The following is an 18,233-nucleotide window of genomic DNA, read 5'->3' as shown; positions in this document are numbered from 1 at the left end:
GGAGTGAGAACAATTGCGATTATTAAGAGAAAAAATAAACAGCAAAACCAAGCAACGGAACACCCTAGTCCTGGATGTTTTAAAGTGTAGACAATTTAGCGGACATGCAGAACTGAACTGTAATAAACCATTTGTTAGTGTATTCTACATCGCTTGTTTTTCCCCTGAGCAATAGGAAGTTGCGTAGTTGGGGGCTGTGGGTCTCGTGGCACGTTGCTCGTGAAGGGATTGTTATGTGTTGAATTCACTGTGTATTGAAGTGTTCCAGGTGTTCACATAGTCGGAATCAGTGAAAAATCGGCGCGAACGGAGCAAACGAGAAGAGACTGGCGAGAGGGGGTTCTCTCACCCTCTCTCCCCAGTCTCCTCGCTTTATTATTCGCTCGCGTCGCATCGCACGTATTTTCTTCCCTTTGCTTCCATCTATCCGGACGGCGCTTGGACCATATTATTGTATCCTAGCTGCTATTTGCTTGTCTTAGGTTGGTTGCTACCTGTTCGGGTCTTGCAAGGTTAGGGTTGCAATTTGCAGATTTCGTGACAGCTTACACAATTTATGCTAACCAGAGCTTGATACGATTTCTGCTGCGAGGTCGAAGTAAATGAAATGCGCGATCAATGCGCACTCTGACACGCGATCAACGCGTAATCAATACTCGAGGATACTGAAAAACAATTTCATTGTCACTGGAGGCTTCAATGAAATTTTACTTCAGAATCCTCGAGCAAAGTGCTATAAGAGGGTCTCATTGGGGGATAGCTTTGCGGTTAAATTTTACCGATTTTTATCGTCAACCGTCAAAAAGGCAGTTATAATAAGACATCAAACAGTTTCAATGTCTGTTAAATATCATTATTTTTCAGCGGCACATCCCGGACTTCTGGCTTTTTAAAGAATCGTTTCAACTGTTAAAGCGGTTTCCATGTTCCCTAATTAATACACTCACTTTGTGATCTTTTCCACTTAATTTGCGTCTAAACTGACATCACAACTAACTTTTTTTAACTACAGTAGCTCATTTGATATATCAATTTTAAAGTATAACTTAGCTATGTGAAAAATTTAGATATTATTGTGTAGTACACTTTTTATACTACATATATTCTTGTATTTTTTCTCCTCATGTGCATTTTCTTTCCTTTTCTGACCTATAGTTGTAACATCTGATATGTATTTTCATCTGTATTTTAACCTTTTATCAAGTTTTATTTTTATTTTTATCCCGATTCAAAAATTACCAAAAGAACTCAATTTCACCTGCTCCCACTAATCACTAATGTTTTCGTTTCTTTTCATCCCTAAAAACAGAATAAACGTCCCAAAAGAACTATACCGTCTATTCCGTGTTTAGCCCACAATAGCTTTGTTCTTCTCCTACACATTCATATTCAGTGTGTACCGAATACTCAATAAATTTTCTCACCTAAATACGAGATTTGGTTGGTTGTTTATAAATTTCCTAAATTTCCAGTTGCTCAGCTAAATCAGGCCTGTAATAAAAGTAACTAATTTTTGTTCTAAATTGTCTACAATTGGTGAACAATTTATCCAAGAGACACTGAGAATTTTTCAGATTATTATTTTTCAGTTTTTCGATTTCGTTTTCTAGTTTTGTCTATTCTTGGTCAGTTCAGGAAAAAACATCGGGGGAAGGAAAGCATGTCATCGAAAAATCAATTTCCAAATATTTAATATCTACGTACCTTACACTCAAAAGTACCCGAAAAAAAAAAAATTAATATTCAGTCGATTCTTTGAGGTTTCCTTACTTTCTTATATATGTTATTAAAGTGCCTCATTATTTGATAAAAAGGGCGGTAAACTTTCTTTATTGGGAAAGGTCAGGAAGAAACAAAGAAAATACGCAATGGTGCATGGTATTATTAGCGGAAAACGTAGTTTTAAGCCGCTAATGGCCACGCTTTGTTTATTTAGTGATGTCTGTCTTTCAATTACTCTGAACTTCCTGGTATTTGTTCTTACCCTCTTCCGAAAGCTTATCGTCTTATCGTAAGACGTAAGCGCCCAAGTAGTTAACTGAACGAGTCTTCATTCAATTGTTATATCAAACACGAGAAGACTGTTTCCGATTCGATCTCCAAACACTGAGAAGAGGATGGAAAAACGAGGCGCAGCCGAGATTTTTAAACCAACTTTCATGTATTTCGAAATCGGATGAAACACTCATTTGAGTGTTAATAGCTTCTCAAATCATTAATGATTTCTTGGAGAATTTCAAATCATCTTTAAAAAGATCCCTTTTCCAAACCTCCTTCACGGAAGTGGTTTCCTTTGTTTTCTTTTCATAAATTACTGAATACATTTGAAAGAACATCTGTTCCATTTCGGCCCCATAACACAGTGTTGAAAGTACACAAAAGTCAAAGCTTACACACTAAGTGAGATATTCTGACCAGTGTTCTGAGTAATGACGCCTTAAGTAAGCGCTAGTCACTTGAAGGAAGACATGAAAGTTACCTTGCCGCCATTACGGCCTGTCAGTAGGTTGGTATGCATGTCCTTAAATTGTTTTTGTTCAAATTTGCTATGCCAGTTACTTAACTACCAATGGGTATAACAATTTGGTGATGAAAAATATGTTTTATTGTAGTGGTTTACTTCTTTGAACAGCAGCATTCTATTTAAGCTGTTTAATCTTTAGTAATCATGGCACACGTGTATTTATTTCTTTGTCTTTTATCTCGAAATGCTCGCAGCATTAGCATATATATGTTTATTGCCAAAGACCTAACCAGCCTTATAAACCCGAGGGAAAATAAAGTGATTTTTATCATTACAAGCAAACTTTATATATTTCTTATTTTTGCCGTAGAAACACTATTTCTCGTTGGCAATCTTCAAATGGTTTTAAATTCGATCGAAGAGACCTCGCAAAACTACAAACAACTTTTGATGGAAAATACTTTTCACATACGAATCGAATAATGTAAAGTTAAAATGAGTTTATGACCAAACGAAATTCATAGTAACAGTTTAGTCGACATTTTTATTTTGTTGAAGGTCAGAAATGTTGTTCGCTGAAATTTCACTTTAATCCTTGTTATATTAAGCTTGTACCAGATGGTCAAATACAGTGCCGGTATATCGTACCTGAAATTTTGAGCACATTTCACCTTCTGACAGTTTAATTGACATTTCTCCACAACAACAAAGAATTGAGAAAAACTGTTACATATATAGTGAATGTATTAATGAAAGTGCACTAGTGTGCCATATCGGTGACGAAAATTAATGAGGTCACCGTAGACTCGCCTTTCTGGTTCTCACACGGAATCTCTCTTTTAAAGACTAAACTGAACCTACGTCCCGGGTAGGAATGGCCGAATGGAACGGAATTTTTCGGAACGCAACGCCAAGTTCTGCGAGGTATGCCCAAAATTCCGACATTTTGTTGCAAAAAAATCTGTTTATTTTGATTTCTCAGCTACATCTGCCTGGGTCGTCCGTTCTCATGATTAGTCAGTTTGCAAGCTTTGCAAGATAAGATGGCATTTTTTTCCTACCAACAGGACTTCAGACCCTGACGAAGAGGAATGCCCCTTTCGTTATCAATCAATCTGGCGCAAAACTTAATTGAGAGATGATACGCGGAGAAATCTAATTGCTCTAACAAGCGTCAGGTCGATCCTTGTTCTTCCGACCATTCTGCTAAATGCATTGGTTATAATAGCTGTGGCTACAAGACACCGACTGCGAACACCTTCGAATATCCTTCTTGCTAGCATGGCAGGAACAGATTTTTTCACCGGACTCATAGTGCAGCCCATAGGTGTTGCGAAGCATACAAAGAGAATGCTTGATCATGGCCCGTTTTGTCTCTTGGAGGCAGTTTACATGCAACTAATCCTTGCGTCTGCTCTTAGTTCGTTTAGTCACCTTGTTTTAATAGGTATCGATCGCTTTATTGCTGTCAAAAAGCCCATGAGATATCAAAACATCGTAACAAGACAGAGGATAAAAATTGGTGTGATTTTCGTTTGGGCCTTTACATTTTGTGTGAGAATCTCAGATCTTATTTTGTTTGCAATCGACAGTAAACAAAAAGTGCACTTTTATGGTAAAATACAGGACTTCATACTAAATATCTTCGGCATTCTTTTTATCATTGTTATAGCTTACGTATATGGTTATATATATTCAGAGTCAAGGCGTCAGAAAAAACGCTTACAAAACGAACAACTAACACAAGAAGAAGCCAGAAAAGTTAAAAAAGACAACAAAGCAACTAACACCGTTACAATAATCCTGGGTGTGTTACTTTTGACTTATTTGCCTTCAATAACATGGGAAGCAGTGATAGCTTCTTTAGATGACACGATAGAATCGCACGTTATGGCCATTGTATGGGGTTGGACAGATACTCTCGTTATCTTTGGTTCTTTTACCAATCCGCTGATTTACTGTTGGCGTTTCAAGAAGCTCCGCCGCGCTTTCCTTGAGATGTTACGTTTAAGAGAGCCAGAAAACCGCCCACCGGAAATAGAAATGGCTGTCATACGACGACATCAGCCTGAAGTTCCGCCTTCTACTGCTGAGGCGTTTTCATTGCCAGCTGTAGGACAAGACCCGGTTTTGCTGTCACTCCGTCATTTAAACACCAAAGAAATAGCTCCGTTCGAGGGAAGCAATCCGCTTTAATGTGCACACCTTGCATCTTTTTTTTTTCAGGTTATATTTATTTGTATCAATGTTTATGCAGGAACACCTGATCTAGCATATATCTGTAGTTTAGTGTCAATCGAGACTCCGAGTTCACGTTTCCAGGGAAGGGGCAGAATTTTCTTTGGGGATTCATTTTGCTGCCCGAAAGATGTTAAAATGCACGTTGATGGAAAGAGGTATTTTATTCGTGAATTTCAAGGTAAAACTGTTTTCATCGCATAAAGCTAGGTTTTCGTCCTACGATGTGTTTTACATTATTAATGAGCTACCTATTTGTGACGGAAAGGAACAGGCCGAGAAAAATCAGTTTGGAAACCGTTTTCCAGTAACAAGGTAATCTTGAGAATGATATATATTCAGTAATGATACAGGCAAACTCGGAAAAAGAAATTTCGAGTGCTCCTATCAGGAGTTGAACCTAAGACCTTCCGATTACTAGTTCGTATGCTCTACCACTGAGCTTCAGTAGACTCGTGGGAGCTAAGGCCATTAAACTAGGTTCATTTGACAAAATTCTTGTAACTGTAAAATTCTTCTAAATACAAAACAAATTGAAAAAGAAAAAAGTAAAGAACAACGAAAATCGTGAAATATCCGTTAATTATAATTACACCGTGGCTTAGAGCGAAAAGGGTGATGCTGTGTGCCCTGCTTTCGAATTATCAGACCGAGAGGGTTATAAGTTAAATTTCGAACGCTCTCTCTCTCTCTGTCTGGCAACTAGTACATACAGATCGAACAATAGGTTGAAAACCACATACGACAAAGCTTAAAAAAAGATGCATTGCCGTTGCGAATACTCGAGAAAACGCTAATGTTGCTTGACGTTGAGCAATTGAATTTCTGAGGCGGGTAATGTATATAGGTATGAATGTATTTCAATATTTATTTATTTATTTATTTATTTATTTCATAAAGTAATCATTTCATTCTCTTAGTATATTCTACTTCCTTATTTCTTTTAGTGTCTCTTTAGTATATTGTATATCTTCTTCTTGTCTTACTCTGCCCGCTTCGATTAGCTTTCGCTACACGCAGTCCCGTGTATTTAGTAAAAGAAGTTGCATTTCTCTGTATTTATACATTTAATGGACATTTAATGATGAAAATAAATAAAGATAGAGGTGTGTCTTTTTTAATGTTTATTCCATCTCAACAAACAATTGGTGACCATGTGCAAAGCGACACAGATCCGTTGAATCCATACTATCACTGGCCTTAGCATCTAAACAGACAGAATCAAACTCTTCCTTCCTTGTCATGCATGGAACAAAAAGACTATCAGATAGCCATTAAAATCTCCTCATTTAATCTAATCGTCTTGTCCTGGGGTTGTGTTGGTTGGCAGGGGTGGGGGGGGGGAGGGGGGAGACAGTCGGTGTATTAATTGATTAGCGTGCAGTGTTTATATGTAAGTAGCCTTATGCGTCAAATCAACTACCTTAATTTTTACAGTAATTTATTGTATTTTATTTACGGTATTAAGAGTTACCTACCGTTGTAAAATAGTGCCCCATTTAACTCAAGTGCGGAATTGTAATAAATCGTTTGTTGGTGTATTCTATATCGCTGTTTTTTCCCCCTGAGTACTCAATCTCGTACCGAGAGTCCTCAGGCTCTTTGGCCAGCGGTTGGTTGCCAGGAGAGACTCTGGCGAACTGGAATTTTATCTAATTTTTTTTTATTGGCTGCTCCGTAACGGCCTGTATTGTTTTACCGCAGAAATCCTGCGGTAATAAAATTCCAGTACCCTAGAGTCTCTCCTGGCGACCAACCGCTGGCCAAAGAGTCTGAAGACTCTGGGTACGAGATTGCTGAGTAATAGGACCGAGGAGGACCGAGTACTAGTATTGAAGTTGCGGAGTTGTGGGCTGTGGGTCTCCTAGCACGTTGCACGTGTCGGGTGGTGCGTTATATTGTAATGTGAGTTATGTGTTGGTAACCTGTTCCAGGTGTTCACAAAGTCGGGAGCATCGAAAAACCGGCGAACGAAGAATTGGGAGTTAGATAAAACGAGAAGAGACTGGGGAGACGGGCTTCTCTCGCCCTCTCTCCCCAGTCTCCCAGCTTTATTATTCGCTCGTATTGCGATCGCGCGCATTATCTTCGCGCCTATCTTATAAGGGAGGTCGACTGATACTAGTTTTTCAAATCGATCCGATACGGGTACGATATTTTAATTTACCGATATTTGGTAAGGCTTTTTCTGTGGCTTAGTATCACCTGCACTGCAAAAACTCTTAATGGTCTCCGGCCGTGACAAATATTTATGTCACCGTCAAGGCAGTTCCCTACCTGTAAAGTTAGAAACTTGATAAGCGTAAATTTTACAGTATAGATTTGCTCTTTGTAAAAATAACCATGGTCAGTTATTAAACGGCATGTCTTCTCCCTGCCCCCACCTCCAACCCCCGATAAAATCTTTTCAAGCACGTTGCAAATCATCAGGTCGTCTTTACTTTGGCTAGGCTGTCAAGTAAGACTTCACACCTGCTAAGTTTTACTAAGCGAAAACAGTGCCGTATGTGAAGGGCTTAGTAAAAGCTCAGTTGCATCTCATTAAAGTCGGAAAGTTGAAACGATTCAAGCAAAAGATAAGTGACTTGAAAGCCATCCTTACGACCGACTTTCGATTTCTGGGGCTGCACGTGTCAGTCCAAGCAAGTCAATGGCTGCATATTAATATGCTTTGCTCTCGGCTTTTCTCCCATATTCGAAAGCCGCAAATTATTAAGAAGTGCCGAGAACAAGAATTTTCTTTTACTCCCTTTACTTATGAAAATGGGTAGGAGATCAGTTGTTTTTTAACGATGAAACTGTGTAAATTATTTTTGATTTTTTTCTCTTTACTGTATGTACTGTATCCTCTATACTAATGTGTGTCACCTAGCTTTTTTTTTAATATCCATCTTTGTAATATTTTTCTGAGCTAAATAAAATTGACTTGACTTGACTTGACAGTAAAAATTCTTATCGCAGAATCTCTTTATGTGAGTTAAGCTTACATTTGAGAAGTTATAAGCCACCTACGTGGAGTGTTTACAGTTTCATTTTTGATGTGACGTCTTTGAGACGAGACTCCGGTTGGAGAATTTCTAAAACCTGAAACACTTAATTGCGTAGCCTTAATTTTACATGCTCTTTAATATATTTAACAACAGTCAGCAGTCCTTAATCAGTTCGTCGAAATTCTTTGGTGTAGAGGCTGTTCTTGCTCAAGCGTACGGTATATTTTCTTTAGCTTGTGTTTTGCATTATTTGTGTGTGAAGCATAAAGTAAGAAAATATTACTTGACTTAAGATCGATATTTAATTTACTTAGGATCTAGCTCTATATAGTGTGAAGGCTACCATGTTGTTTAAAGTTAGGCGGAAAACGAGAGGGACTGGAACGGGCCGGTGTTTTTGACCAGGCGATACATACAACCGCGCGGGACTAAGTCTTAAAGATGGCCGCCTAGAACTGTTTCCTTTGTAGCGCGTAAAGTTTTACATTTTTCCTTCTAATATTGAAAATGATTTTTGTATTCTAGTGCTTTGCACTGTACCGCGTAACACCCTCTGTTGGAAATGGGGGTCACTTGGTAAGTAACATTTTATGAAAAGCCTTTGAGTCTACGTCTTCCGATGTGTTCGCCATACAGCCATTGGCAAATCTCATGGCCATAGGCTTCTAGCTGTTTTTATCGTCTTATCTCACCAAACCAGCCACATGCTGACACTGAGTATAGCCAGGGTTTATTACGTCCTCAGTGGTTCTATAACGTCCCCAAATTGCAGACGGGACAGCTATTTCTACGTGTTTATTAGAGACAGGTGAACGTCAAGATGTCAAAGCAAAAGTAGCACTTTCTCCTCGGTTATTTTATTAAAACCCCGAGTATTGGTCCGGTCGAGGTTCGAACCCCCTCGGTATTTCGGGGCTCTACCGACTGAGCTAATATAACTTTGTGGTGGCTAACATTATAGTCTTCTATTCAGTTTAAAACTTGGTGTAAAATTAAAATCTGTGACATTTTTTTCTTTGTGAGTTTGGCAGGTTTAATTTATGAGATTTACCTCCTCTTAACATTTTCCTACCCTGTTCTATAATTCAGCTTAAGAAATCCAACCCTTTTTAACTCGTGAATGCGCGTAGCGCAATGAACGAGTTATAGCGATAGTTGACTGTGGACTTGGTTGGTTAGTTGGTCGGTCGGTCGGTCGGTCGGTCGGTTTTGTCGTTAACTTTCGGGCGTGCGCAGTGAATGAGTTTTAAATTCAATTAGTGGAAAAAACACGCGAACATTTGTTGTTCACGGCGCATCAGGAAATTCTTATTCAATATGTAGAGAATAATTTGACGATCATTTAGTGCAAGAATGGAGATTTTTCGTTCAATCTGAGCAAAGTTACAAGTTTTTTCAGTTTTTCAGAAAGTCCGGGGTCGTAAACTCAATTAGTGAAAAAAAAGAATGTGCAAATTTTTTTTCACGACGCGTCAGAAGTCCCTCATTCATTCTGTAGAGAATAATTTGACAATCATTTTCGTGTAAGAATGGAGATTTTTCGTTGAATCAGAGCAAAGTTATAGGTTTTTCCGTTTTTTTCTACAAAGTGCGGTTTCTTTTAAGAATTAAAAATAATTTAATTTAGAGATAATTTAATTAAAAAATAATTTAATTTGTCAGTGTTCACGCGAAAGTGGAATGTGCCATGTCACGCATCATTGACGTCGTAAACAAATGTTATAAACACTTTAAGGTATTGTCAGCTTTCATAGAGGTTTCAAAGGGAAAAAATGTTTCATTTTCGAAATTTACAACTGGTAATTTAGGGGAAAGCAAAAGGACGCGGTCGTAAAATAATTCTTATTTAGCAAGAGCTTGTCATGATACATTATTTTTACTTGAGGATTGCGTGGACTGAACTCCAAACGAAACATTTCACGCATTTATGTCGGGCATGAAATGTAATGCGATACTTTGTTGAACATATTTCCCTTTGTGAGATCGGCTTGCCCTACAGTAATTTTGTAATGTTAATTCCCAAAAAAACTTCACTTGCCGGGCAAGTGATGGTCAGAATCCACTTGCCCGATCGCAAAATCCAGTAGCCCCGGAGTATCGGGGACACGAATTTGCATGACGTAGCTGCACATGGCGTGCTTCTACGAACTTTGAATAAAAAAACACGTGAATTTTTTTTTTTATCGGCGCATCAGAATAATCTTATTCAATCTGTAGAGAATAATTTGACAATCATTTTTATAGTACAAGAATGGTTATTTTTCGTTACAATACATAATCAGGCAGATATAATTTCTTTTAGCTTTCAAGGAAGTTTCCGTAGCCGTCTAAATTTCAATTACTATGTGTCATCTGCATTCACGAGTTGGCTCACAGGAGCCTTTGATTTTATACCTCCAGCCTGAAGAAGGTACCCCTTTCGCGTGGAGACTTGCATAGCCCTATATTGGGAGTACCCAATTTATTGTTTTGTTTTCAAATGTTGCAGATTTGACTACAATGATTATCGCATTTAACTTAACTCTTTTTTTTTTTTACTCTGGAAAGTGTGATTCCCGTGGAACTTCCAGAGGGGCAAAGTGGCCAGCAAGCTCTTGCAGTGGAAAAAATACAGAAACGTGCAGAGTTGATGGGTGCTACAAAAACTGGCACATGGTGCATCAACAGCGAGACTTACCAAACAGTCACAACCTTTAGTAAGTAAACTAGTAACGATCAAAGATTAGGGAGTGCATTCGATGATCTCAATCCCAGGCTCTCTCCTCTTTGCCAAGTTGGTGATTATGTCATCCGTCCCTGCAAAATCTGTGAGGGATGCCAGAAACAGGTTCCAAGATCCATTCATTTGTTGATTACAATACAATACAATACAATACTCAACAATACTTTATTGACACCCCTGGGGTTTTTCTGAAAAACCCCTATGCTTGACTGACCCCTATGATTGACTGTCCCATACAATCTCAACTCCAATCTATATTTGGAGTGCATTCTTTCTATGTTGAATGCAATAACCTTAATCAGAAAAACATCCAGGGGAGACATTTTTTCAAGGTCAGGAAATTTGGGAAATTTCTGAAAATATAAATTATTATTGTTTTATCAGGCTCGTCCAGTCAACTCATTCCCATTTTCCCTTACCTTGATTATTTTATAGATCATTAATTTTGTTGAATGAGTAATTACTTGTCAAATAAACAGTTTATTATTTTGCTAGGCACAGCAAGCAAACTGATTCACCTGTTACACAGCACAGAGTTTCCTTACACATCCTTTGCAGTTTTGGAGACTGGAACCTGTTTGGTAGCCGACTCTGGCTTTGATTCCCTGATGACCAAGCTTAAGACATTCTATACACCAAGAAAAGCTGCTAAAATTGAGGTACTGAATACACTGGGACATGCCAAAATCATTCAATAATAATAATAATAATAATAATAATAATAATAATAATAATAATAATAATAATAATCTTTTATTTGTGCTTTTTTTTTTTCAATGTACATGGCTGATTCTTACAATCTTGTAGTGGTGATATATAGAATTAAATTAATTATTAGTTAAAATAATGTGCGAGCAAGGAAGCTAAATGAACCATTTGTGTAGTATTGGAAGTCTGGATAAACAAAAACTTAATTCACAGTTCAAGAGCAGCAGTTTAAGTTTTTTTGTCAAGCCCTGAATGATAAAAGGGCTTTCTCATACTCTCTTTTAGGTACTTTCTTTCTCTTGCATTAACATACTCTTAAGGCCCATTTAAACGGTTTCAGCATTTGACCAACATTCGTTCAACAAAAGTTGAACGGATGTTGGGCAAATGTTGGACAAATGTTGAACAGAAATGTTGACACCATTCAACATATTCAAGAGCAAAGTAAATATTGTATGGATGTTGAATGAAATTTTAAACTGATTTAAAGTTGATTCAACATGCTTTCAACAATGTTGAACGACCTGTTCAAATGCCCCCAACATTTGGTTCAACAAAGTGTTAAATGCATGTTGAACCGAATGTTGAAACTGTTTAAACGGGCCTTAAGGTACTCTCTCTTACATATACTCAGTGTCTTGATCCATGCTACATTTACTCAGACTTTGTTGTTGGCTGTACTGTTCTCAAAGAAGAAGATCCCTTAATACAAAAGATTGTCTCTGAAGTCAAAACATTGGTAGTAAAAGTGTCATCTAACAAATCTTCATAATTCCCAATTCTAACCAACCTTGCCTGAAACCTTGTAAACAAGTTTAAATCTCTCTTTCTTTCTTTCTTTCTTTCTTTCTTTCTTTCTCACCTTTCTATAATTTCTACTTTGAAGTTCTTTTTTTTTTTTACTACTATGTATATTAGATATAAAATAAAGAATTTGTAATTAATGTATCCACCAAGACTAGCACTACATGTAGCTAACTGCGAGCCGGTCCAATATTAATAATTTATTGTAAACAGGTAAAAATTGAGAAATAAGAAAGATTCTTGTTGTTAGATTCTGTCATAGAGGACCATTTCCTTACATTTTCTGTGTAGCATAGGAATACCAAGTAGTTTCTTTTAATTTATGTTAATTTAACAGCACTTGATGCCAACCCTAATGGAAATTTTCTTCTTCCAGGCGAAAGGTCAGCGTTATGAGTATGGGGATTTTGTCCTCAAGTTTGGCCAAGTTTCTGCTGGCCCGAGCTTCAAAGGTCTTGTTGTTGAGGTATGAGGTTCAAAATGTAAAATGTGTTTGCATGTTTAAACTGTTTGGTCCTAGATTCAAACTATACATGTACACTTACCTACTAGGGAAACATGATTGATTTTCATTCTTAATTTTGTAAGTAGATAACAAAATCTGTGACCTAATTGTAGACCAAAACAACTCCAAAACTGTGCCTTTTGGGCAGCATACACCAGCTAATGAAGAACGTATAATTTATATAGCAGAGTATACCCCTTCCCCACCCTCACCCCCTGTCCCCACAACCCCACCCCCACCCAGTTAGCTTATGACTTGAGCCTTAAAAACTAAACCAACTGAAGTGATAATACTTCAAATGATTTCTCTTCTACTAACGTTCTTGATATTGAAACAAATTCTCCCAATTAACACCGTAAGAAAACCAAAGAGAGCCATGAGGAGAAAATGCATGCTAAAACCCTTGGCATTTATAGGGTTTACCTAACCTTACCTGGTTTGTCTTCTGTGTATTTCAGCTGGAGTACCTACCCTGTCAAGATATTGCACAGTGCTGGGGTCTGATAAGTGAATTCCTGACCAGTTTCATGGATGAATCATTTACACTCCCCTCACCTCCCAAATGCAGCAGTAACCTGTTTTGCCCTTCAGATACCATCCTTCAGTATATTGAAGTTTTCAACACTTACAGAAAGTCCATGGGATCTGCATGATCTCTGTCACAGTGAATTCCTGTCAAACGTAATGGATGAATCATTTTCACTTTCTTCGCCTCTTAAATGCAGTAACAAAAACACAGGACTGTTTCATCCTTCAGATATTATTTTCCAGTAGACCGAACTGTTCAACACACAGAAAGTTAATGAGTCTACAGGGTCTCTGTCTCAGTGAATTCCTTACAGCCTTTGTCGATGAATCGTTGATATATTCACTTCTGAAATGCAACAACAAGAACACAGTTCTGTTTTATTGTTCAGATACCATACTCCAGTACATTGAACCGTTCAATACATACAGAACATTAATGGAGTCTACAGGGCCTCTGTCACAGTGAATTCCTCACAGGCTTCATAGCTGAATCATTCATATATTCACTTCTGAAATGCAACGACAAGAACACAGATTTGGTTTATCGTTCAGATACCATACTCCAGTACATTGAACTGTTCAACACATACAGAAAATTAATGGAGTCTACAGGGCTGCTGCCGCAGTCAATTCCTCACAGCCTTCATAGCGAATCATTCACAGATTTACTTATGAAATGCAACAACAAGAACACAGATAATTTGGTTTTGTCCTTCTGGTCTACTGTACTCCTGTAAACTCGTCTGCATTACCCGGCTCTGTTACAGTGAATCAGCGCATGGTCCTTAGAGAGACAAACTATCTCTAAAAACAGCTATGAACTAAATAAAACATCTGTTATAGATATGTGCTTGAGTAGCTTATAATAGACTACCTATTTTTTCTCATTTTTTAAATTGTACCAATATCTGTACATGGTCATTAGATCAGATCGAGACAAACTATTTCTAACAACAGCCATGAACTAAATTTAACATCTATTTGTAGATATGTGAGCCGGTTTTAACAATGTGACCCATCCACCCAAGATCCTAATATAAGATTTATATCATCTTAAGATCCTAACCAAGGATTCTCTGAATTCGGTTTGGCCCACACAATCACAATCACACGACTGCCTCTAGCAATCAGCCCTTGGGGGATACTCGGGTATAAATGTGAAAGGGGGGGTCCGACGTGTTTTTTTGTTTTGGTCTAAAATTTTCAACTCCTGTATTTTTTTGAGTTGAAGATTTACCCATGTATTTTTTTGGTTTCGAATTTCTGCCAGGCTAATAGTTCTTACGCAATTCAAGCCAAAGTTCCCGCAAGATCATTTGGGTTTCTATATTGTAGAAACCCGAATGACGCTAACTTACCGAAATCGCTCCGAATCGGCTTGAAAAGCTGGTAAATGACAAAGAATACAAGAAGAAACAGGGTAATTTGACTTTATTGACAAAACACTGTTAAATTCTACCATTTTACACAAATCCGTTGTATTCTCATACAAATCCTTATAATTCAACGGTTCTCTGATAGTGAGCTTGGGCTGCCTGTGAGTTGATACCCACGCAAGAGCAGCCCAGGTTTCTAGTGGACTAACTTGGTGTCCGTCTATTAATTATTTACTTCTAATTATAATTTTAAAACTTCACTAAATCTTCACTATTTCTTATTTCTTTTAATTTTAGCAATCCTTCAAGAAAAACTATTTCCTCCCAAATATACCCAAAAATCACCCCAAAATTCACAAAACACCCCACAACATAGACAGAAGACTGTTCCCTCCACTTCCATTACCAGACGAACATGACTGGTTGACGTCACATTCGGAAACAAAACAATCACACAATTCTTGGTCGAGGAGATTTCAAACTCTCATACCGCCAACCAGGAAAGACAAGAAAAAGATATGTCTTGTCCCTCTTGGCGACGAATGGACAGATTCTGAAGTACAAGTGGATAAACTTGGAAAGAGGGAATTTTTTCTGACACTGCTCCAGAGTTTTGCGGCCATTTTCTTCACTGGTAATTAACTTCTATCGTCCTAGGGTCTCCCTTCGAATTCCCCGGGAATTCATGGTGGGCCGGGACTATCACAAGAAACACCGAGCGATGCATGACGTTTATACTGTAATGTTACATAAATTGCTAGGCTAATTTAATTTTCCTACTACATGGATTGCAATTTTTTGTTGCAAGCAGATACATTAACAGGGGCTGTTACATGTACAGGTCATCTTGCATTGGCATTGCATTGCGAGTTGCTTGAAAAATTCCCTCAAGTAACAGCACAGGTAGCCCAAGCTTTACGATTTGTGTTGACCTTTGTAACGTAAACACCCTCAGCTCTTAGAAGAGAAGCCATTGGAACTAAAACTCCACGAAATCGCCTCAAATCGACCTAAAAAACACACAGGGCACAAAAGGAACTACAATAGATCTACAGACCCTTATTATTATAATTATTATTAAAATTATTTCGCTATTAGACAATGGTCATCTTGATGCTCAAATTAAGTGACGCTGGTGTTTACGTTACAAAGTGCAACACAAATTGTAGAGCTTAATTGGGCTACCTGTGGTAACAGCACCTTTACTAGCCTTTTAATTCCGAGTGTCGAGCATTTAATCCTACTCTGGAGCATTTGATGGTCTTGTGATTTTGCCTTTCAGGTTTTCAAGTTGTCATTTTGCCTTCAGTTTCAATAAAGAAGCTTAAATGCAAAACTCGCATGAGGTGTCGAAATCTCCAGCTTTATATTCCTGACGTGTGCAAATACCTTCAGTCTCAATGGCCCCCAGAAGCATTCTGTGTTGTTGGGAACACAATGATTGACCTTTATCCAAATGAAAGCTGGAACTTTGTTTTTGGCCAGGCAAAACCTGCAGCTGGTGTTGGAGTGTTCAGTTTTGCAAGATATAATCCACTGTTCTATGAGAACCACTCTGTGGCCAGTGCATCAACTTGTACAAGTCCCTTTGTACTATGGAGGAGCTGTAAGGTATCGTATGCCCCTCTTCCCATTCCTCTTCCCTCCCCACCCCCCCCCCCCCCACTTTCCACTCCTCCATCCTTAGGACCTTGTAGGGAGAAGAAAGAGTCCTAGGTAGCCAGTGTGCAGGAACCAGGGGGTAATCCTATTTTTGGTGGGGGGTGACTGTGCGGCTCTAAATGTGTAATTTTTCAGGCCCCCTTTTCAGACCTGGTTTTTAGAATCCATACCCATTTCTGTAAATTTATACCCGTTTTCAAACACTCAGACCAAAATGGTTAAAATCTATACCTTATTCCAGACCAAAACAGCTAAAAAAGAATACCCTTTGGTGCCGCACATACCTATATAACTTATCTAGGCGAGTACCCTCCCCCCCCCCCCCCACCAACCAGGTTCTCTTGGTATGTGGGTTGTCTTACCTACATACCCATGGTTACTGTGAGTCACATAGTTATCTTGATAATTATTATCATTTGATTTTCTCTAAGTCATTTGTCTCCCATTAAAAAAAAAGCACTTTTCTCTCTTTTTTTTTTTTTATTTTTTAATGCCAGTACAAACATTTACAACAACATTATAATTATCAACCAGTTATGAAATGAAAGAAAAAGAAAAAAAGGCACCACTGCATATTAAAGAACTCCGAGGTGCTTAAAGGTATTTTGGAAGGTATAAAAGTCTTATTTCCGATAGCTTCAAATTAATTTTTTTTTTTTTTTTGGTTCCTTGAGAAAAAATTCTTGAGCTTGACTTGGGGGCAAGTCTAAAGGCATATTTACATACAATACATCAAAAGAATGTATTTGATGCGATTTTTGTCACTCTTGCAAAAGGCTGCGACTACAAAATTGCATGTGTATTTACCAATTTAATGCAATTAATTTTCAGTGAAATATATTGCATTATGTTTTCTGAGGAATCCTGTTTGAAGCCCTGTTTGAACTCCCCCCCCCCCCCCCCCCTCTGTGATATTGTGGCGATAAAATATTGTGATATTGCAATTAATTTAAATACGAAGATTTAAAACTGCAACTTGAGTTCAACAAAAATAAAATGTGCAGTTCCAGAAAAAATCCATACCCACCCCACGGAAGGTCACCGAAAATTCCTAGTGGGAGGGGGGTCTTAAAAGTCAAAATTTGAGAAGTAAAGTATAAAGCTAAACTGGAATTTCCTAGGGGGAGCAGGGGTGCAAAACAAAAGACCTTCCGTGGGAGTAGTATGGATATTTTCTGGAACTGCACAATGCTTAAAAATTATGTGCATGAAACAGGCCTTTACAGGTTACATGTATTTTTCAAATTGAAAATAATTTGATGTGTACTCGTGGAGTTTGATGGTGTCTTTATTTCCTTTTCAGGTTATGGCACATGAGATCAGTCATTTATTTTGTCTTCATCACTGTGTTTACTTTGCCTGTGGTATGAATGGAAGCAACAACCTTGAGGAATCTAACAGACGCCCAATGTTTTCATGTCCAATTTGCCTTCACAAGTTAAAGTCATCACTTGGATTTGATTTAAAAGAGCGATATCAAGCCTTGTTAGAGTTCTGCCACTCAATTGAAGATGAAAACTTTCAAGATGCTTGTTGTTGGCTGGAAAGAGCAATTGAAAAATTCTCCTGACCATTTTCTTTCTGCATAGATTTCTTCACAAGGCTGCACTGGTTAAAAAAATGCCTCCACATTAAAGTGACTATGTCAGGTGGGGCACATGCACAGCAAAGTCTGGTTGAGACTAATTTGCATACAACTTGTTGCAGGATTTTTGCTTTTCTGCCATTGTAAAAACTTTCAAAAATATTGCAACAAACGGCCTCATCTGTAATTACTTAATATTAAAAAAAAAGTTAATTTGTAAATAAAAAATTCAGCTAACTTTCCAAAGATGAACACAATTCAAACACTTGATGAAAACAGCTTCCTGAACTCTCCAACAGTATTTGAAAAAGTTGGGCCAACGATTTCAAAGTGCTTCTCATCAATGCGCGCATGTACCAGGGGTGACATAGTTATGGTTGCCGAAATGTAGCAAAATTCGATAAAATATATTTTTATTCAATTAAATATATTTTCGTTCGATAAAATATATTTTTCATTCGATAAAATATATTTCCGTTCGATTTTTATACTTTTTCAGACCTTGGTCTTTTTTTGGACTTTTTGACCGAAAGGTTTGAAATCGTTAATAATTTCAAACTTTCAAAATGGATGAAAAATCATAAGATGCTGGGTCTGTAGCAATGAAATGATATTTCAAAATTTGAATTTGATCATTTAATGATCTAAAAA

General features: G+C 37.8%; 2 protein-coding genes across 3 annotated transcripts in view; both read left to right on the top strand.

Annotated features, from left to right (window-relative positions):
- LOC146458979 (mediator of RNA polymerase II transcription subunit 20-like) overlaps nucleotides 1-13,809 on the top strand; it is a 163,822-nt gene extending 150,013 nt beyond the window's left edge. The window contains exons 2-7 of one of the 2 annotated variants that reach the window (XM_085089888.1): nucleotides 8,172-8,268; nucleotides 10,240-10,388; nucleotides 10,910-11,073; nucleotides 12,303-12,392; nucleotides 12,890-13,112; nucleotides 13,512-13,809. In XM_085089888.1, coding sequence (XP_084946014.1) covers nucleotides 8,255-8,268; nucleotides 10,240-10,388; nucleotides 10,910-11,073; nucleotides 12,303-12,392; nucleotides 12,890-13,084 — 612 coding nt within the window. In that variant the 5' untranslated portion in view covers nucleotides 8,172-8,254 and the 3' untranslated portion in view covers nucleotides 13,085-13,112; nucleotides 13,512-13,809. Of the gene's footprint in view, nucleotides 1-8,171; nucleotides 8,269-10,239; nucleotides 10,389-10,909; nucleotides 11,074-12,302; nucleotides 12,393-12,889 lie in introns of both variants that reach the window. The other variant, XM_085089887.1, reaches the window with a different exon arrangement.
- LOC146458978 (archaemetzincin-2-like) lies at nucleotides 13,116-17,774 on the top strand. Its single transcript, XM_085089722.1, has 4 exons — nucleotides 13,116-13,155; nucleotides 14,712-14,969; nucleotides 15,618-15,946; nucleotides 17,301-17,774. The coding sequence occupies exons 1-4, from the start codon at nucleotides 13,116-13,118 to the stop codon at nucleotides 17,565-17,567; spliced, it is 894 nt and encodes a 297-aa protein (XP_084945848.1). The 3' UTR covers nucleotides 17,568-17,774.
- Nucleotides 17,775-18,233: the final 459 nt, after the last annotated feature.

The sequence above is a fragment of the Pavona decussata genome, unplaced genomic scaffold, assembly GCF_977016875.1.
Source record: "Pavona decussata unplaced genomic scaffold, jaPavDecu1.1 SCAFFOLD_223, whole genome shotgun sequence".
Lineage (NCBI taxonomy): Eukaryota > Metazoa > Cnidaria > Anthozoa > Scleractinia > Agariciidae > Pavona > Pavona decussata.
Note: the sequence above shows the minus strand (reverse complement) of the source record. Positions and strands in the feature narration are given on the sequence as shown.

Bases quoted from the DNA above. Each gene is read 5' to 3' on its own strand.
- LOC146458978 (XM_085089722.1), top strand. From the start codon at position 13,116: ATGGATGAATCATTTTCACTTTCTTCGCCTCTTAAATGCA. The intron at 14,970-15,617 runs GTAATTAACTTC...TTTGCCTTTCAG, and splicing joins TGCGGCCATTTTCTTCACTG to GTTTTCAAGTTGTCATTTTG. The intron at 15,947-17,300 runs GTATCGTATGCC...TTTCCTTTTCAG, and splicing joins TACTATGGAGGAGCTGTAAG to GTTATGGCACATGAGATCAG.